This window comes from Hyperoodon ampullatus, assembly GCF_949752795.1.
Source record: "Hyperoodon ampullatus genome assembly, chromosome: 10".
Classification (NCBI taxonomy): domain Eukaryota; kingdom Metazoa; phylum Chordata; class Mammalia; order Artiodactyla; family Ziphiidae; genus Hyperoodon; species Hyperoodon ampullatus.
In genome coordinates this window covers 13,510,096-13,531,674 of record NC_136923.1, presented here as the reverse complement: position 1 = coordinate 13,531,674, position 21,579 = coordinate 13,510,096, and the positions used below count along the sequence as shown (strand labels likewise).

The window sequence follows — 21,579 nt, the reverse complement described above, 5'->3', positions numbered from 1 at the left end:
TATGACTTGAGTAATATGTTATAATTTATGCATTTGATTTTTTTTTCATGCTCCTCAGAATTGATCAATGTTAACATCTTGGAATATGTGCAGCCAGATTTCTTTTAAGAAAAATAATTGTTTTTATAAAAGTATACATGTTCTCCTTAAGCAATTTGAGCAAAGCAGAAAACACAAAAATGAAAATTAAACATTAAATTTTAGCTAAAATTAATAGGAAAAGAAAGTACAGTGAACACAAAGTGTTTCTTCAATATGAGAGATAATTTTCTTTAAAAAATAAACTCTAAACTTAAGAGATTACAAAAAACATTAAGATGTTAGAGTCCACATTTTTATTACATGCTTTAAATGTATGTGAGGTTTTTTTTTACTTTTTTTTTATTGAAGTATAGTTGATTTACAATATTGTGCCAGTCTCTGCTGTACAGCAAAATGACTCAGTTATACACATATATACATTTTTTAATATTCTTTTCCATTATGGTTTATCCCAGGAGATTAGTTATAGTGTCCTGTGCTATACAGTAGGACCTTGTTGTTTATCCATTCTAAATGTAATAGTTTGCATCTACCACCCCCAAACTCCCACTCCATCCCTCTCCCTCCCCACTGCCCCTTGGCAACCACAAGTCTGTTCTCTATGTCTGTGATTCTGTTTCTATTTTGTAGATAGGTTCATTTGTGCCATATTTTAGATTCCACATATAAGTGATATCATGTGGTATTTATCTTTCTCTTTCTGACTTACTTCACGTAGTATGATATATGCACTGCACCTTCTTTATCCACTCATGTCGATGGAGTGGAAATCGTGCTGCTATGAATATAGGGGTGCATGTATCTTTCTGAATTATAGTTTTGTCCATGTATATGCCCAGGAGTAAGATTGTTGGATCATATGGTATTTCTATTTTTAGTTTCCCGAGGAACCTGCATACTGCTCTCCATAGTGACTGCATCAACTTACATTCCCACCAACAGTGTAGGAGGGTTCCCTTTTCTCCACACCCTCTCCAGCATTTGTTATTTGTAGATTTTTTAATGATGGCCATTCTGACTGGTGTGAGGTGATACCTTATTGTAGTTTTGATTTGCATTTCTCTAATAATTAGTGACAGTGAGCATCTTTTCATGTGCCTCTGGCCATCTGTGTGTCTTCTTTGGAGAAATGTCTGTTAAGGTCTTATGCCCATTTTTCAATCAGGTTGTTTGTTTTCCTGTTGTTGAGTTGTATGAGCTATTTGTATATTTTGGAGATTAAGCCCTTGTCGGTCACATCATTTGCAAATATTTTCTCCCATTCTGTAGGTTTTTTCATTTTTTGTGGGGTTTTTTTTGCTTTATTTTATTTTTGTTTTGTTTTTTATGGTTTCCTTTGCTGTGCAAAAGCTTATAAGTTTGACTAGGTCCCATTTGTTTATTTTTGGTTTTGGTTCTATTGCCTTGGGAGACTGACCTAAGAAAACATTGGTACAATTTATGTCAGAGAATGTTTTGCCTATGCTCTCTTCTAGGAGTTTTATGGTGTCATGTCTTATGTTTAAGTCTTTAAGCCATTTTGAGTTTATTTTTGTGCATGGTGTGAGGGTGTGTTCTAACTTCATTGATTTACATGCAGTTGTTCAACTCTTCCAGCCCCAGTTGCAGAAGAGACTGTCTTTATCCCATTTTATAGTCTTGCCTCCTTTGTCGAAGATCAGTTGACCGTAGGTGTGTGGGTTTATTTCTGGGCTCTCTATTCTGTTCCATTCATCTATATGTCTGTTTTTATACCAATACCACACTTTTTTTATTACTGTAGCTTTGTAGTATTGTCTGAAGCCTGAGAGAGTTATGCCTCCTCCTTTATTTTTTTCCTCAGGATTGCTTTGGCCATTCTGGGTCTTTTATGGTTCCATATAAATTTTTGGATTACTTGTTCTAGTTCTGTGCAGAATGTCATGGGTAATTTGATAGGGATCACATTAAATCTGTAGATTGCTTTGGGTAGTATTGCCATTTTAACAAAATTAATTCTTCCAATCCAAAAGCATGGGATATCTTTCCATTTCTTTGAATCCTCTTTAATTTACTTCATTAATGTTTTATAGTTCTCAGAATATAAGTCTTTCACCTCCTTGGTCAGGTTTATTCTTAGTCATTTTTTGGATACAATTTTAAAAGCTATTGTTTTCTACATTCCCTTTCTGATATTTCATTGTTAGCGTAAGAAATTATGCATCTAATTGTTGACCTAATCATTAACAGAATGGTTAATAATTAAATCTCCCTTCCATCATTGTTTTGACCTTGAGAACAAAGCATAGTTTACTTTCTGACCTCTTGATATTATAGAAAACACTATAAAGCATAAAAGAATTTTTTTTACTCTAGGAGGGTTAAGTGCTTGGTAAATATATATATATATATATTTTGAGCATCAGTCCTCTGGAGTTCTAAATTTATCATTCTCCGTGGGATGAACCAACCACAAGCTAGAAAGTTTAAGTGTTGTTGGTCCTATTTATTGTTGCTATTTAATTACATCCAAACCCAGACATCAATTCACATCTTGATTTCTAATTGCCTTTGAGAGTTCTGTGCGCAGAACAATAGCTGGAGTGACTCTTCAGAACAGAAGTTGTAAATATAGGTTCTTCCTGATCTTAATGAATTAAAACCAAAGGAGGGGAGACAGTTTTGTTGTGAAGAAGCCATCTGTTTATTTGTGTACAGTGTTTGTATTCAAATTTCAAGAAATTCATCAAGTATAAAGCATCAGAATTCATAACACAGAAAACAGGAGTACTGAACAAGCATACAATTTGAGAAAACCAAGTAGCTAATGAGGTTTTGAACCTCTTTAGTTTAATCTTCTCTAGTCCCAAGGAGACCTCTCTGGTGTATGTACAGTGCTTGACTTCCTTTGCATTGATTCTTGGTACTTCAGGGCTCAAAATGTGAATTGGTGACAAGTGCTAAGGTAATGAATTAGCAGCTGTCAGCACAGCAACTGTACCAGCATAATCCTTGATTTAGAGCATTTCTCTGGTCCTTGGTTAACAGGCAACTGAGTTCACCAGTAATAAAATCTGTCCCAGATAGCTACATGTGCATAAAGGGATGAACATTTCTTTAGGAAACAAATGTCAATTAAAAATGTCGGCCAGAGTTGTATATAACTCTAGGCTTTAGGGTAGGTGCCAACTGCAAGACATTTTTAAGGACTTGAACCTGGACATTTGACTCTGCACTCATCAGTGTGATGTGTAAGCATATAGCTAGAGCCAGCATTTTAGGCGTAAAATCATCACTGCTTTTTACCTGTCTAAGGCAGTAACTTGATTACTCTTGCAGTGAAGCCCTCTGAAACCATCTTCACCCCATGGCCTTCTTTGAATTTCTTCTGCATTTACATATCCTCAGCTGACTACACATAATCAAGAGTGCAAATTGCTATATTATGCCCTTAGCCTTGTTGCATGGATGATTTGTGAATGGATATCATGTTTTCAGCTAAATGAAGGGAGTCAGCTTAGCACAATAGGTAATTCCTCAACCACCCTTAGGTATCAGTTTCCCTCATCTGTTAAATAGGGCCGATAATACTACGTATTTGTTGAGAATAAATGAAACAATCCTTGTCAAGTGTGTAACATGGTATCTAGAATGTGAGGGGCTCAATTAGTTTTTACAAATAAATGTTTTAAATCTTTCTTGGTACTAGGGTACTGTTATCCTTATAACACCTAATGAGTGCTTGGTAGATAGATCAACAAATGAATGAAGGTACATTAAAATGAAAATCTAAATTGTGAAATCAGTGGACAGCTATTTAAAATAGAATAAGGTGACATCTTGCCAAATACAAACCATAGACATATATCATTTTGTCCAGGAATTATATATTCCAATCTTCATTTTATAGGTGAAAATTTAAATTAAAAAATGATAAATGACATGTTAAGTCAAATGGAGCTATTCCTAGGTTTTCTGCTTAGCATTATTCTAAGGTGATTTGCTCTCAACTCCTTCACTCATTAAAAAAATCTCAGTCTGAATCTTTTCCTGTGGGTCAGTTAACCAATGGAGTATATTTTGATTATGTGACTTGCAAAAAGCCTCAGGTTTTGAAACAAACAGTTTTGTCTCCCATTACCTCTTAGCTAGAAGTACCTGTTTTTCGCTTCTCATTTCATGGACATCATTCGTTCAGCAGTGACTAAAAGCACACCAGTCCACTCATCATGAGCTTTACCTACTTTCAGAAAACAGCAAAAATATGTCCCTCCACTAGATTATAATCTATTTATGGACACAGACTCCTTTTTTAACAACCTGAGATGTTTGCTTTCCACAGTTGGATAAAAGGGTAGAAAAACGGTTTTAAATACTCTCTTTAAAGAGGAAATTTTAGTGGGTGGGTTGTTGGAAGAAAAAAAAAGACCAATCAAAAGTCTTCTATGAGACTCCATTACAAAATTCTCAGCTGAGATTTTAATCTAAGAGCTACATTCAGTAAATGTTTATGTGCCACACAGCGTGTGAAACACAATCCTGTGAATGTTGAAGGGGATTAACCATTGTTCTTATATTGTTTTTGTTTGCTTTTGATTTGTCTTCTTTATTATGGTTTGGTTAGTTTTGTTTGACTTTGTTTAGTACAGAGAAATTTCTGGAATATGGCTGAATTCATAATTTTATTCTTTAGGCACTTATATGACCTTTTTATTTAACTCATTGCTTTTCACCATTTTATTCTCTGATACCATTTATGAAACCTTATTTCAGTGAGAAATAAGAGACTACCTATGTGTGAATGTAGTTTTGAGTTTATAAACTGTGTTGGCTAAGCAAGTCCTTTCTGCTCCCAATTAAAACTGTAATGTAAAGGGTGAATTTAAAAATGAATTAGTAGTCCTTATTTTAAAGAAGTAATATATGAGTAAAGTCAGACAGAGAAAGACAAATATTATTATATCATTGATATGTGGAATCTAAAAAAATGATACAAATGAACTTATTTACAAAGCAGAAAGACTCACAGACATAGAAAACAATCTTATGGTTACCGAAGGAGAAGGTGGGAGCTATGTTAGGAGTTTGGGAGGAACTGATACACACTACTGTATATAAAATAAACAAGGACCTACTGTATAGCACAGGGAACTATATTCTATATCTTGTAATAACCTATAGTGGAAAAGAATCTGAAAAAGAATGTATATATATGTATAACTGAATCACTTTGCTGTACAGCAGAAACTAACACAACATTGTAAATCAACTAGTGTTCAATAAAAAAAAGTTATATATACATATAATTTTGTCAGTGGTGTTCATTACAGCATTATTTATAATTATAATAAAATTTGCTAAAATGTGTACTAGTTTCAAAGTGATTGAAACTATTAACAGCATATTATGCAGATTATAAAAATATGTGGATAAAGGTATAAGCCTATATTAAGTAGAGAAAAAAGGAAAATCACATGTGTAGCATGTTTACAATAATGCAAAACAAGACAACTGAAAAACTATGAATCCAAAAGACAGGAGGAAATTATACTAAAATGAAAATAGGGGTTTTATCTGGACAGTCAGAAATGAAGTAGGATTTTGTTTTGTTTTGGTCCCTTCTTTCAAATTCCCTGAATTTTCTAAATTCCCTATACTAAACATGTATCGCTTTTATAATAGAAAAAGCCCCTAACAAACTTCAAATTAACATGGATTTTCCTGTTTGCACTCAGCTGTAGTATTGCTTTCTAGTGAAACTGGGGAGATCTAAAAACCTTTTCGAAGAGATAATTTCAGAGCAGTCTGCCAGCAGTAGGCCCTTCCATAAGTGTCTCAAGAGAGCTAACCCCAGTGCTCCCCAGCTGAGTTCTGCTGCTCTGTGAAGGTTGACATAATAAGTGTTTTCATCTTTTCATATTAAAAATGACCTCCTGGCCCGACTCTGAGCTTCCCAGATGACTAAGGTTTGCCAGGCACAGACTAAGACAAAATAAAGCAAAACTCCTTAGTATTTCATCCAGCACTTGGATTCTACATTTTATTTCCACACCAGCTCACAGGCTTTGTTGTTTTGCTTTGTTTTCACTCTCCAGATCCAACAAGGGTAATGGTACCCCCTTCCAGTATGGATGTCACTGTTGGAGAAAGTATCGTTCTGCCATGCCAGGTAACCCACGATCACTCGCTAAACATCGTGTTTACTTGGTCATTTAATGGACACCTGATAGACTTTGACAAAGACGGGGACCACTTTGAAAGAGTCGGAGGGGTAAGTATTAATATCAAACTATCCCCAGGAAATGCAGTCAGCAACTAAAGGTCTCAAAACTGACTCAGACGAGTTGTTTAGACTAACTTTTGTTCAAACACCTTATTTCCAAAAACTCTTGGTTAGTATCTGCTCCTTTTTGTGTTGAATGCAGCCCTGCTCATTGAGCCACCTATAGGCCATGCCTTTTCTTAATCCTCATAATCCTTAACCCTATAGGTTAGTTATTCATTACTGTGTATGAGTGAGAAAACTGAGGCTAATGGGAGCTCTATGGCTTGCCTGGCCCTCACTGCTACTAAATTGCAGAAATCAGCTTCAAACTTCAAATCCCAAAGTCTCTGCCCCATACTGTACCATATGCCATTGAACCTGATGGAGAAAATAGCTTAAGGACAGTTTACTCAGATGCTTTTAGGCTGCTGATTAAACACCCTTTGGCTCTTGTAGAAGACTTATCATTGTGAGGTTAGGGCTCTCTTTCATGAATCTGAAAGTCTGATCAGATGATTTAATATCTCCAGATAATTTGAATTCTAATCGTTGAATTTTCAAAATGCCTTACTTTCCATAAAATACACATAGTATCATTGAACTCTCACACCAGGAAGAGGTTAACTCTGGAAACAGTTTGAATCTATCACAATCATTCTCAAAAATATTTTTTCTGCCCTTGGGACTTCCCTGAAGGTCCAGTGGTTAAGACTTTACCATCCAATGCAGGGGGTGTGAGTTCAATCCCTGGTCAGGAAGCTAAGATCCCACATGCTTCACGGCCAAAAAAACCAAAACATAAAAAAAAAACCAGAAGCAATATTGTAACAAATTCAATAAAGACTTTAAAAATGGTCCACATCAAAAAAATCTTAAAAAAAATTGTTCTGCCCTAACATAGCCCTACTCTCCTATTAGTAATGAAGATTCAGGGGGGATAAATTGGGAGATTGGGATTGACATATACACACTACTATACATAAAGTAGATAACTGATAAGGACCTATTGAATAGCACAGGGAACTCTACTCAATACTCTGTAATGACCTGTATGGGAAGAGAATCTGAAAAAGAGTGGATATATGTATGTATAACTGATTCACTTTGCTGTACACCTGAAACTAACACAACATTGTAAATCAACTGTAGTCCAATTAAAAAAAAAAGGTTCATTCTGGCTGCTATTATCATGGAGGAGTCCAATCAAAGACAGCAGAATATAAGCATGAGTCTGTGTTGAAAAGCCCTCCCATCCCTCATGGTCCCACAGGAATCTGATTTACTCACCTCATCTTACCCCCATCCCTTATGTTGGGAATAAATGGACTAAGGCTTACAAATTATCCGTATGATATGTGGAGGGCCTATGTTCCTCTCAAAGATAGTGCTATTCCTCTTATTTACATTCTTGCTGCCTTTCTCAGACAGTACCTCTCCACTGAATTACAGAACACCAAAAATGATTTGAGTAACTATTTTCTCAACTCTCCCAAGGATCATATACAACTGGTACCATTTTAGATGCATGAGACACAGAAGTTAATTCATTACATCAGTGGATGACTCGAGTCATTAGTAATTCTCTCTTGGAGTCCTGGTTGAGGAGGGCTGGATGAAATTGCCATTATTAAGCATTCTGAACCACTTTGATACGGTTCAGCCTAATAACTGTGCCCAAGTGAGAGTGATATTAACTGCTTCACAAAGGCATTGAGGATATTAAATACCTTCAGGTCTAGAAAACTACATAGCCCAATGCCTACCACAAGAAGTATGTGAGAAACATTAATGGTTGTATTCCTTGAAGGAAGGGTAACATTAATTCTAATAACATGAGCATATATACTGAGAAAACCTTCATAGATTAAGCAGAATATTTGTTTTCAGACTAGAATAAATGTCTTGGGCATAAGAGATAATAAAAAATAAAAATATTATCTCTCAGAATGGCACAGGCACCAGCCAATCAGAACAGATGCTTGGGCAATCAAAATAGATGTCCTGCCAGTCAGACAGATATGCACTTCATGCTGGACGGGCTGCACATCAGCCAGGGCTGAGGCACAGATGGAGATACCCGTGATGGAGTCAAGCACTAGTGACCACCTTTTGTCGAGACCTCTGTCCATGGAATCACTCTCATTAGCCTTTTGTATGGGAAGTGTTTGTCTCTTTTGTGATACCAGTACTAGCACCAATCAACCATTGCTAAGAAGTAACTGCAAAATGCGGGACAACGCTACAAATTGTGAGAGCTAAGTGTATTAGCCACCAGGATCATTAGTGTCTATAGGATTAGCACTGGATAACAGTAGAGGTAAGGAAGCAATTCTGAAGTCAAGCCCATTTCTCAGTTTCTACTTCCTGTGTCAGTATGGTACAGAAGATGCTTGGGAGAGCCGACCTATTGCAGTGTTTGGAAGAGTTATTATTTCATTGTCGTCTGAGCGGCTCTGAGTGTTCGGTCAGGAACAGAGCAGACAACAGTGCTGTTTTGTTCTCTTTGGTAGGAACATAAATGTAGATCTCAGTAAAACAGTTTGGTCTGTATGACTTTGAAGGGAAAGAGAAAGTTATTGGGGTCTCCTTCTGTGAGACTCATACCTCAATCCCGACTTTATTTTTTTCTTTGTTTCACTTTTACATTAAAAACACAAATCTGGTCAAAATCTGCAAATAAGGAGAGCACGCTCCAAACCACACAGTCATAAAATTCTGTTAATGGATTGCTGTGCTCTGAAATCTGCTGGCTACAACTGGTTTCTTTGACGTTCAAGTCCCTGTTGAATAAAACAAATTATTGAGATAGTGTAGCCATTTCCTTTAAACCACTATGACTTCCCACTTTCCCTGCATATACCCCCTTGTGAGGCATATTTTTTGTTTTAAGCCTCTGTTCAAAGTCCTAGCACATGAAATGTCTTAGGTAAAGTAGTATTAATAATCATGATGATGATGATACCTTATATTTGCAAAGTGCCTAATCATTTATCAAGCATTTTCATATATATCAGCTCTTTAATCCTCACAGAATCTCTGTGAAATATGGTAGCAATTATCCTATTTTACTAGCAATTATAAGACTTGATTAGTAAATAGTAGAATCTGGATGAGAACCCGTGTTATAAATGAAAAATAGATTTCAGGTTTTAAAAAAAAAAACCACAGCTCTCCTTGAATTAGATTTAATGTCTTTGACATAATTGTTTCACAAAGAAAACTGATCGTAGCCGTCCGTAATACTAGTTTAAATTTACCCTGTGCTTCACAGTTTTCAGGATTTCACATACACATACAATCTCATTAGATTCTAGCACAGTAGGCAATGCATCCTTCTTTCACAGGTCAATAAACTAAGGCCCAGAGACATTAAGAGATTCACAGGAAGTCACACAGCAGGGATCAGCCCTAGACAACTAAGTCCCAAAACTTCAGCTCTCTCTTGACCATACGTTTTTGCCTTTCTTCTAATCCTGTTTACAACTATTAGCAGTTCTGTGTCTTTCATTGCCGTGGGTAAATATGTAATATGCTGTACTGAAACCAAGGAGGGAAACTAAGTACACATTTAGAATGAGAAGAAGATCTTTCCAGCTGATAGTACAGCGGTCTGGTAACGAACGAGTAGGGACTGGTGCCTGAAACTGTGTGGGCTCACATTCTGGTTCTGCCACTGATCAGCTAAGTGACTCTAGGCAAGAGGAATAACGTCTTTGTGCTTGAGTTTCCTCATCTGTAAGGTAGGGATAATAAAAGTACCTATCTCACAGGACATGTCAGTATTTGGTGTAATATAGGCCTGCCAGATATTAAGTACCATTAAGTATTATCCAATATTATTGTCATTTAGAAGAATAACAATAGGGCCAAAATAACCTATGTTATCTTGTCATCCATCAAGGTTTAGAAATAAGCATAGCTTCCTGACTCTGAACCCTTGGGTGTTCGCTTGCTCAAGCAGCTGTTCTCCAAGTTTTTGATTAACAGAGCTCTGAAACCGAACTCCAAGGTGTAGCAGTGTTCTTCAGTTAAAATGCCAGCTTTGTGATGGCCTGTGGAGGCATCTCCTCACATTTATTAAAAGTACCGTGCTGGTGAATGATGTAGAAATATTTCTAGGGCACATAGACATCCATACCGGGATGTAATTAGTCCTATTCATCTGCTGATCAAACATACATTTGGCATTGGAAAACAAATTAGCACTGTTCCACACTAGGTGATGCAAGATTTCCTTGGAGAGTCTGGTCCTCATAAGTCATTAATTCAAACCTGGGAGCAGTCAGAATGATGCCTGTAAGACAGGGTTGTGCAGTAAAATACAGATGCTTCCAAATGTGGGCTTGCCTCCCCTTTCCAAATAAAGAGTTCCCAAGGGACTTCCCTGGTGGCACAGTGGTTGAGAGTCTGCCTGCCGATGCAGGGGACATGGGTTCATGCCCTGGTCCAGGAAGATCCCACATGCCGTGGAGCAGCTGGGCCCGTGAGCCATGGCCGCTGAGCCTGTGCATCCGGAGCCTGTGCTCCGCAACGGGAGAGGCCACAGCAGTGAGAGGCCCGCGTACTGCAAAAAAAAAAAAAAAAAAAGAGTTCCCAAGTACTGCAGTGCCAGCGAAGGCTGTAGTCTGAGGGCATATCTGAAGAAACCCACAGGACTAGGTCAGCAGCCGCTTTATTACGTAAGTTTAAGTGCTTCCAACGTGGATGGCAAACTGCTCCAGAGACACAGAGAAGCCAGACACCTGAGGTTTTGTCCTAGGTGTGTTCTGAAGATGTTGCTGTTCTTATCTCTCAGGCAGGCTCACATATTTTTAATAGGCCACGGCTTGCATCACTAATGTTTTCATCAGCCAGTGTAGAATAAATCCGTTAGTCACAGTGTCCTTCATGTGATAATGATATTTAGAGCTCATTAAAAAGTAATTGTAGCCACTTTCCCCTACTTTATCAGCAGGATTCAGCTGGTGATTTGATGATCCGAAACATCCAGCTGAAGCATGCTGGGAAATACGTCTGCATGGTCCAGACAAGTGTAGACAAGCTGTCTGCTGCTGCTGACCTGATTGTGAGAGGTATGGGAATTTTGGGTTTTGTTCTTAAAATATATTCGTGATATCTGCTCCTGCACAGAGTTCTAAAAACCTCAGTGGTTTAGAATTACAGGGGAAAAGATGATAGAAGGTAAACATTGTAAAGAGTGGTTAAGAGTCTACAGAAGTCTTGTGTGCAGCTATTTCTCATAGGGGATCAGAAAGTGCAGAGCAAATTCAGTTACTCTGTACTGAAAATAACTCTTATAAATGCTCCCAGTACTCTGATTTATAGTGTTGGAGTTCAACACCAGAATAACTAGAACAGAATAACTTTAGATTAAGAAAAGCAAATAGCTTAAAGAAGGATCAAACTGTGCCTTTTGCTGTTTCATCTGGGCTCAGCCAAATTACAGTAAGTCCCCTACATACGAACCTTCAAGTTGCAAACTTTCAAAGATGCGAACTTGCGTTCCATCAACGTCAGGCGTGAGTGAAATTACAGCTTGCCCTCTATCTCCTGTTGTTGACAATCTTTCAACTCTACCATCTCCCACTTCCTCTCCTTCCTGCAGTCAGTAACTCTTCTTGCATGTTGACTTGATGCCAGCCCCTGTATGCCAGCTGTTATACTGTACTACTGTACTTTTCAAGGTACTGTACTGTAAGATTTAAAATGTTTTCTTTATTTTTTAATGTTTGTTTTTTATGTATTATTTGTGTGAAAAGTATTGTAAACCTATTACAGTATAGCACTATATAGCTGACTGTGTTAGTTGGGTACCTAGGCTAACTTTGTTGGACTTAGGAACAAATTGGACTTACGAACTCGCTCTCAGAATGGAACTCATTCGCATGTAGGGGACTTACTGTAGTGAGTTAGGTCACTGATGTAACAGTGGCTTAAGTAAAATCATCACCAGTTTTTCCCATTTTTTTTCCCCCTAAAGTTAATAGTTCTGTCCAGTTTCTAAAATATGGCTTTAGAAGGAAATATTTCCTGCCTGGGATATAGTAAATAAGCAGGAAGTTGATGTCAAAACTGACATTGGTGAGATTCTCTTGCATATGACAGACATGGCCTAACTTCATCCAAATGGCTGTGAATGACTTGGCTGAGCCTCAACAAACCAATGTTTAAAGGAACAGTAAGTGGACTTTTAAGGACTATTTTTTAATTAAAGTTCAAGTCTTTGTGAACCAGTGTACATGCCAGAATCAAACTGATGCATGCTCAGGGGTTTGCTAAAGTTAAATGTAAAGCCAAATCAGAACATCCAAATAATCTCTTAGCCAGTGTCTCCTTCATTTGAACCCTAACTATTGGTGTTTAGGAATCTTTGGCCAGCAGAATTTTGAGTGCAAGCAAACAAATCCAGGGGGTATCAGATCTGGAGGCAGGATGAATCTGAGTACACAGAGAATAAGATATTATTGGAAGCCACAAAAACTGTTGCTGTATCCTGTGGGCATAACATGAGGGGAGAGGTGTGTGGAAGTTAGCAACTCAAACTGATTGTCAAGAGAGGTTAAAGAAAAATAGCTTTTCCATCAGGTCTGCTTTGGTTCCCCTTTAAATCGCCTTAAAAACCTTTCTATAATGGAATGAATAAGGGCCAGAGAAGAGAAAGAACTTCCAACCTGGGTAGAGCTACCTATAGTATAACCTACGGGACCGGGTTTATTTCCATTTTAAAATACACCACAGCTGGTCTGCTCTCCCACTGGGGACCAAAAGAATTCTGTTGTTGAAAATGTATCCTCTGTTTCAATAGGATAATGTTCAGATCAGCAGTTTAAACACCAATAAATTAGACTAATAAATATTTAAATTAGTAATAGTTGAATTTCTTAAATGATACTGTATACTTCATTTCACAGAAAAGAACATTAAATACCAAGAGGAATTTGCACATGCGGTCTAAAAGAACCTCTAGCCTGATCAGTTAATAAAGCCAATAAATTAATATGCCATGTTAAACCATAATCTTTTGTTTTACCTCCTCCTAGCTCTGCCCTTTCAGCTTTTCTGCGTGTTGCAGAGGCAAGGCTGGTATGTGTTTCACTGACCTGTAAGAGACTTTTGTATCTGAAACTAGTAAAGCTTGGAGTCTTGGCTCTGGCTTCCTTGATTCTCTGATATTTACTTTATTTAATCTAGAGCACTCAAACAGCAGCTAGAAAGGCCACCCTTCCCTGAGAAAGAAACAGGGATGCAGGTGTAACACCTGCATTCCCTCTGCTGTTGCCTGTGACACAAACTGTTTGAGCCCCAGACCATTTTAACACTTTGCTCAGAGGATAAACATTTGCTCATTTTGTCATTTTGAAAGAGAGACCCAACTTCCCCAAAACAAAGGTGGTAAACATTCTGTAGGGTGTAGCATATCTACACTTGGGTGGGGCTGGTAGCAGGAACATAACAAACAGCAAACCGCGCTGTGAAAGTACCATCTTACCCCCAGTGGCCAACTTCATGCCACCCCTTCATGTCCTTCTTCCTAGTTGCCAACAGTGGGCTCAGATCTTCCTCTATCAGTTTAATTCATTGAGGAATGTGGAGAGGAACACTTCTCTCCTTGTGGTACTTTGATTCTAAAGGCCGTGGAAGGAGCATCTATTTTAAAAAAGGATGGGAATGCTAAGATGAGAAAGCTGGTGAGAAAAAAAAAAAAGATTATATTGTCTTCTGGACTTTTCTCTGATTAATAAGAGTCCTGAAGACCAGAGGTTACCTCACTTCTATCTAGGTGGCATTAGACTGACATGCTGAAATGTCACTGTGGAAAATTAATCAGTGCCAGCATACCGACTTGCAGACCTTTCATTCAGGGGTAGGAGGGAGAAGATAAATTTAGTCTCATCTGTGGGTCTATAAGAAACGATTTTTAAAAAAGGAAAGAGAAATTTAGGGCATCACTTAAAGGGTACGGAAGTAAGTCCCAGAACAAAGTGTTACTTCCAGAAATTGCCATTAACTTCTCAGCACTCTGCGAAAGGTCTCTTCCTTCCCTGCCCCTGTGCCGAGGCCCCGTAGTATTTTGGAAGAAGATGTGATTGCTGTCCCGGGCCTCAGCACATCCCCCCCAGGAAGATCTCCTTACTGCTATCTAATGGACACAAGCTGTGTCGTTATGTGTCCCTCACACTCACCTTCTCTGCCCAGGTGGTCACTTGTTAGAAATGCCTTTAACCGCCTGCTAAGAGCGTTTCATGTTGGAATCAAGGACAGCTTTGAGTCTCTGCTCTGGCTCTGCTGTTATTTTGTGTTTGCTTACCAACCACTTTCCAGCCCTCTGTTTCTTTACGATTTGCAAGCCTTCTTTTAAAACTGATTTCCTCCCGTTTCGATGGTCTAAGTACAATGGCAGAAACAATGCACATCCAGAGCAGAAGGAGGAAAATACAGGTATGAAACTTACAGAAACTGCCAATGTGGTCCTTCGACTCTCAACCCGATTTTGAAACCGCTTTGAGGAAGGCACAGTCTTGGGGCTCTTGCACACAAGCCACTTTCACAGCAGTTCCCTGGCACACAAGTGTGTGCTGGCATTTTATGTGGACATTCCAATGCAGCTGGAATGTACAGAGCAGCACTGAGACCCCCAAAGTTCTAAAGTCATCTTCGCTCACATCATCAGGGGTAGAAATGACCATTTCCAGAAGGCTCCAATCTTCACTTACCACTACTATATCCCCAGATAACAGTGTCCAACTGTAGTAGGAACTTATAATATATGATGGATGGATTAATGAATTTGGGCCCTGGTGGTACCCCAATATTCTCTCTTCACATCTAGAACAAATATTCTATTATAATTCTATATATACATACTGGTTTTTCCTATTATACTGTGAAGCCGTGGAAGGAAGGGGCCGGGCCATGTCTCGCTCATCTCTGTAGTTTCAGAGCCTAGAAGAAAGCTAGGCTCCTAATAGCTATTCAAAAAGGAATTGACAAGTGATGAATCTGTGGGTGGATGCATCAATGGTTGAATAGGTCAGCGCCCCATTCAACAAAGTGGTCACATCCTTGGACATTTGAACACTCTGCTCAACTTCTGAGGGTCTTGCTCTTTCTCAGGTCCTCCAGGCCCCCCGGAGGCTGTGACCATAGATGAAATTACAGACACCACTGCTCAGCTCTCCTGGAGACCCGGGCCTGACAACCACAGCCCCATCACCATGTATGTCATTCAAGCCAGGACTCCCTTCTCCGTGGGCTGGCAAGCAGTTAATACAGGTACCATGTTGGATGCCTGGTGCTGGTGTCTCACAGGGGCTTCTGAAACTCAGCAGAATGGACACAGCTCTGTGGCAGAAGCCGAGAGGCGTCTAGGTTCTCATTCAGACACAGCTACAGATGAGACTTTACGGCAGTGTTTCCTGTACTTCAACCAGTATACTATTGTTTTATGTTTTTCTTTCTACTGATTCATATTTGTTTGTTTGTTAATTTGTTCTAAGCAATAAGTCTGAAATGATAGTAGGTCTGTTGTGTTATATTTTTGACACACATTTTAAAATACATTAGTTATAAAAATAAAATGCATCATCTATCTGTGCATTGCCTAAAATCCTATGTGTACCACTAGTGGGGCACTTTGAAAAACAGTGGATTATGTCACTGTTTAATCACAGTCTTTGTAAAGTTTGTACACTGCTTTCAAGAAACCTGGATTTAAGGGCTGCGTGGAGCCTCTTGACTTGCTGCCCATTTTTTTAGATGGATATATTTGGGCATGAAGAGGCATGAGAGTTTGTAAAATTAAAGAATACATGTGTTGGCCATACCATCCCTGCTGCTGTCTATACCTCCAAATTGACTCATTTTGTTATTTTATTTAGGTTTCGTTTGAGGAAAATATGGACAAAAAAGTAGTTATTGAAAGCAAGTTACACACTCTTCTAGTCTTTCCATTTTAGCTTGTCTAACCTCTGAAATGGATTTCTGTGTTTCCAGCTGAATCATTGGCTTTCTTCTGAGTCACAGGAGTGTTTTAGGAAGGAAGGAAAGGAAAAATCTGGAAGTTAAGGAGATAAGAATTCTAGTCCTGACTTTGCTAATCAGCAGATATCTATACATCTTCATTTTCCTCTTCTGTTAAATAGGAATAATAAGAATTGTTATGACCCCATACAGAAATGATTGTGATACTTTAAAAAAATAAATTGCTGAATAAATATAATGAAGGAAAAGAGTGGGATGAAGATGCTGATTCTGTTGAAGATAATAATGATGGTTTACAAAAGAAAACAGCTGGAATTGATTAAGCCCTTACTATGTGCCATATGTTCTGCTAAGTGCTTTTCTTGAGTGTTTCAACTGCACTGTGAATAGATATTGTTATTAGCCTTATTTCATGGTGAGGAAACCGAGGCATGGAAAGGTGAAGCAACTTGCCCAAGGTCGTTTGGCTACTGAGTGTGGAGTTAGGGTAAGAATCCAGGTTGTCTGACTCCAGAACCCACTTTCTTCACCTTTGGAGGGAAGGACTATATAAGTGTGGCCCCAAGGAGGCTAGAAGCCACTGAAGCCTAGTCACAGGGCCCTCAGCTTTGTCACAGGGGACGTCCCTCTGAGTCTCCTGGGCCCATTGGGAAATCTTCATAGTAATTAATTCAAAACCCAAAAGGTTGTGCAGTGAGCATAGAAGCCAAGTCCAGAGCTCCATGGCTTGTGGCATCAAGCAGGGGGCCCTGTCCTCTGTGAAGGGAGGCCTTCCCCAAATCCTGCTGGATGAACACTATGAAATTCTGCCTCTCTGACTCTTTTTCTTTTCTTCATGGGCCGTTCCTTTTATGTTTACAGATTCTTTCTTTTGATATGCTAATACAGTTCATTAACAGTAGCTGTGTGGATTTATAACATTATTACTCCATTGTTATAATAAGTTACAGAGCTTGAGCCATGCAGTCAGACAAAGGTGCAATCCATTATGACCTTGAGCGAGTCACTTGACCTTTATGTGGTACATTTTCCTCAACTATAAAAATGAAGAGAATAATTTCACCTTACTCATAGGATAGTTGTAAGAATTAAACGATATGCCCAGCCCCATACAGTAAATGCTGAAAAACATGTGAGGTGAGAACAACAGTGATTATGGTCAAGTAGCTTTGGGCTTTGAAGATTGTCTTTTGTGATGTCATCTGCTGGTGTGTGATTTGAGTTTATTAGTCTGGCACAGAGAGGTCTGAGATTACCTCCCTGCAAGGGCTGTTTGTGCAGCTACCCTCAGACCTGCAGCAATGCCCCGAACACGGTAATGGTGATGATGATGGATAGAAGTTCCTATCTTCCTAACATGGAATCCTATGAAACATGCTCACCTTTTGATGTCTTTCAGTCCCAGAACTCATTGATGGGAAGACATTCACAGCAACTGTGGTGAGTTTGAACCCTTGGGTCGAATATGAATTCCGCACAGTTGCAGCCAACGTGATTGGGATTGGGGAGCCCAGTCAGCCCTCTGAGAAGCGGAGGACAGAAGAGGCCCGTGAGTAGCACCAAGGATACAGGAGCTCCTGTTCCTTAGGGAAAGGCTTTGAATCTCCCTGCTCTTCAGCCCTAACGAGGCTCTATGCTAGCCCACCCTTCCCTGAGTGACTGTGATCATCAGAAATCAGACCAATAGATGCTCAGCTTTACCACCAGGGAGTTTCATTATTTTGTTGGTGTTTTTGTTTTTAGTTTTATATATTAACTTTTATTGAAGTATAGTTGATGCACAATATTATATAAGTTATACGTGTATAATATGGTGATTCACAATTTTTGAAGGTTATACTCCATTTATAGTTATTATAAAATATTGGCTATATTCCCCTGTGTGATATGTCCTTGCAGCTTATTTTGTACATAATAGTTTGTACCTCTTACACCCCTACCCCTACATGGCCCCTCCTCCCTTCCCTCTCCCCACTGGTAACCACTAGTTTGTTCTCTCTCTCTGTGAGTCCCAGCAGTGAGTTTCAATCCAGAGTTACGTTCTCACTCTTCACTGGATTCCCTGGTACAGGGTGAGACACTCTGCTTTGTTCTCTCAAACACCACGTCTTTCTTCACTGGTTCCTTTGTCACCAAGACTCTCCTACCAGGATTATTATTTTTTCAAATGCACACCCACACTTCAAATGAAATCAACTCACAGAAATGTCAAGTGGCAAAGAATAAGTTCTTCAGAAATGTTCAGTAAGATTTTCTTAGGGTATAAACCCTTCCCAGAAGCTAAGATTGGGAACATCTTAGTAATTCACGCAAGCCTGGTCGGCAGTTTGTAGGAGCTTCTGTGTACGCAGCTTGGGTGAGCACGGTGAGAGAATGACATAAATTCATCTGCATCCCTTGTATTTGTCTCACATAGAGTGCGAGGCCTAGTGTGGGTGTGTGTAAAGGTCCCAGCTGCGATGAGGCCAAATGTTTATTGAAGGAAGAGCAAGGCCCCAGAGCAAATGGAAACTGACCCTACTCTTGGACAAAAATCCGTCTGGCTGTATTTCGTTGGCTTTATCCAAGGGGACATTCCCAGTCACCAAATCTATACCCCAGCCGGACATTTTTAGATTCTGTCTGGAGTCTTTCATTTATAGGATGATACTATAGGAAGGAACCCCATGCTTCTTTTTCCCTCCAAAATCGTAATTTAATGAATTCCTCTCAGCAATCCTGAGGGGGAAGCTACCATAATTTGCCCTCTTTTACAGAGAAAACTAGGAGTCAAAGAGGTTAAGCAGAGTGAGCCAGGGGTCAACCTCTGTCCACCGCTTCCTTCAACACCCAGCTCAAAACTCACCTTCCTCCGAGAAGCCATTAGCCCAGCCTGCGCTTCAGGAGGCCTCCGCACGCCTCCATTCTGTCTGTGCTGCACTGTTTTTGGTTGTCGACATCGCTCTGTAATCGTCCTGCATGTGCTCCCACCCTCCAACTAGATTGTGAGCTCTGCACGGGCAGAGTGTGTGTCATCACTTCTTTGTGTACCGCCACGTGGTTCATAAACGCCTACCCAAGCCTTGGAACCAGAACCTCAGTCCTTTCCTCATCTCCCTGAACTTTGGCCTCTAGGGGTGGAGCTGAATCATTGTTCAGTCATGTCAGATAACATGTGTGCCTCTTGTTGAATGGGAAAGAGGTGACTAATAGCAATTTCCTGGGTATGTTTCACTTCCGCGAGCTGATGCTTCGGGACCCTTGACCATACGATTTCTGATCTCAGAAGACAAAGCTGTGTGCATCTGAGTATCTGTTTAAACTGAGTCACCTCAGCCAGGCAACCTTGCTGGCCCTCTTGGCCTTTGCCACCTGACATGACTTGTTGTTTTGTCTCCTGTACAGTCCCCGAAGTCACCCCAGCTAACGTCAGTGGAGGCGGAGGCAGCAAATCTGAACTGGTTATAACCTGGGAGGTAAATGAATCGCAGAACGAAAGGAACATACATTAGCCTAGGCTATTTTATTATTTTACTCCGTGTTAAACATATATGGGAAGCTGCCTTCTCTGTTTTTAACAGCAAAACTCCGTTTGAGTGCTAACACTCCCTCTCTCGTGAATGGCTAGCAGGAAAAGATGGTGCTTGCCCATCAGTTGTGGAGTCAAGTTTTAACTCAGTTGATCACAGGAAAAACAATCATGAAAGGGAAGACAATATAAGAAAAAATGTATATATGTATAATATGCACATTAAAGAAGGCTGGTTTAGAGAAAACCAGTTTTTCTTTTTTTCCTGAATTACTGCAAGGCCAATTGATTTAAAACATCTGCCCACAATAGACTCCGTGTACCAGCACAATTTCCTAAGATTGGCTTTGCTGCAGGAGCCCTCTTGTGTAAAGTATTTTTTCACCAACGTAGAGGTGTGTTAGTCACCACTTTATTAAAAATTGATTTTGAGAGAGGAGGTCAGAGTTTCAGAAAGAGTCCACAATGATTTTGAAGGATTCTAGGCAACAGCCGCGGAAGTTTAAATCTGTCATTTAACCAGAGCCCCAGCAGTGAGAGAAACCACTCACCCCTTCCAGCCCAGCTCTTCCGGGCTGAGAGGGAAGATCTTGCCTGAGCCAGGATGGTCCCCACTTCTTTGGTGAGAGCTCTTTCAATGAGTGTCCGTGTGACACTAGAGGAAGGATCCTACTAGATGGTACATGTTGGGAATGTTGGTTTTTAGATCAACTGTCCAGTGTCTTCCACAGTCATTTCCTACAGTTTCAGAGCTGGGTCTCCTCCATCAGGAAGCCAGGCTCTCCACTGCAGGTTTTCACTGATTTTTTTTTAGCCCTGCTTCAATCCCCCCTGAATATCTCTGGTAGACTGATGGCAAGTCCCAAATTGAAGACTCTCGGCAAAGCCCCCAATAAGATAGCGTGAACACAGGGGCGTGTGTGGGGGTGGGGAGTGGAATAAAACAATGTAGCATCTGCATCAAAGTACTGCGGCCTCTGAAGACCACCTCCCTTTCTTCCCAGACGGTCCCTGAGGAATTACAGAACGGCAGAGGCTTTGGTTACGTGGTGGCCTTCCGGCCTTATGGCAAAATGATCTGGATGCTGACCGTGCTGGCCTCCGCGGATGCCTCCAGATACGTGTTCAGGAATGAGAGCGTGCATCCCTTCTCTCCCTTCGAGGTTAAAGTGGGTGTCTTCAACAATAAAGGAGAAGGCCCTTTCAGTCCCACCACGGTGGTGTATTCTGCAGAAGAAGGTATGATGTTTCTTCAATTCTGAGATGTTGACTTTAGGACGTACCATCAATTTAGCACTCTATCCATAAACTGAAGGCATATCCTGAATCAAGAAAAGCGTAATATGAAAAATATGATTCACTATCTACCACCAATCTCTTAGAAAGACAGCAACTCCATGGTATATAAAAACAAATGGTTATCCTTTATTAATTCCACTGCTAAGGACCAAAATCTCAAGTACCATATAAGATCTTCATGTCTATGTATATATCACATTACTTTCAACAGAATTCTATTTTATTTTATGCCTTTAAGTCAATGCCAAAATATAATTTGTATTTCCTCTCAATATGATTTTTTTCATAAGTCATATTGCACTCAAAAATTATTCTGTTATTAAAGAATAGAGTAAGTCACAAAGCAGTGTGATTGCTCTCATTGTCATCTCCGGTGTTATCATGTTTAGGGGTTCTCACTCATTTTTACTGCCTCTGTGCTATCCCTGCTCTCAGAATACCTCTCCTACTGGTATTCATTTCCACTGGAGTTTGCCTTCATTGTTTCAAAGGTGATGTTCGGAATGAGACCATATTAAAAGTTGAG

At 39.6% G+C, this 21,579-nt stretch overlaps 1 protein-coding gene across 4 annotated transcripts in view; it reads left to right on the top strand.

The window, feature by feature from the left end:
- CNTN4 (contactin 4) overlaps positions 1–21,579 on the top strand; it is a gene marked incomplete at both ends in the record, with an annotated part of 500,776 nt that overhangs the window by 466,061 nt on the left and 13,136 nt on the right. Inside the window, 6 exons of one of the 4 annotated variants that reach the window (XM_079712378.1) lie at positions 6,096–6,271; positions 11,220–11,337; positions 15,380–15,538; positions 17,646–17,795; positions 19,631–19,701; positions 20,759–20,993. In XM_079712378.1, coding sequence (XP_079568504.1) covers positions 6,096–6,271; positions 11,220–11,337; positions 15,380–15,538; positions 17,646–17,795; positions 19,631–19,701; positions 20,759–20,993 — 909 coding nt within the window. Of the gene's footprint in view, positions 1–6,095; positions 6,272–11,216; positions 11,338–15,379; positions 15,539–17,645; positions 17,796–19,630; positions 19,702–20,758; positions 20,994–21,579 lie in introns of all 4 variants that reach the window. The other 3 variants (XM_079712377.1, XM_079712380.1, XM_079712379.1) reach the window with 3 other exon arrangements.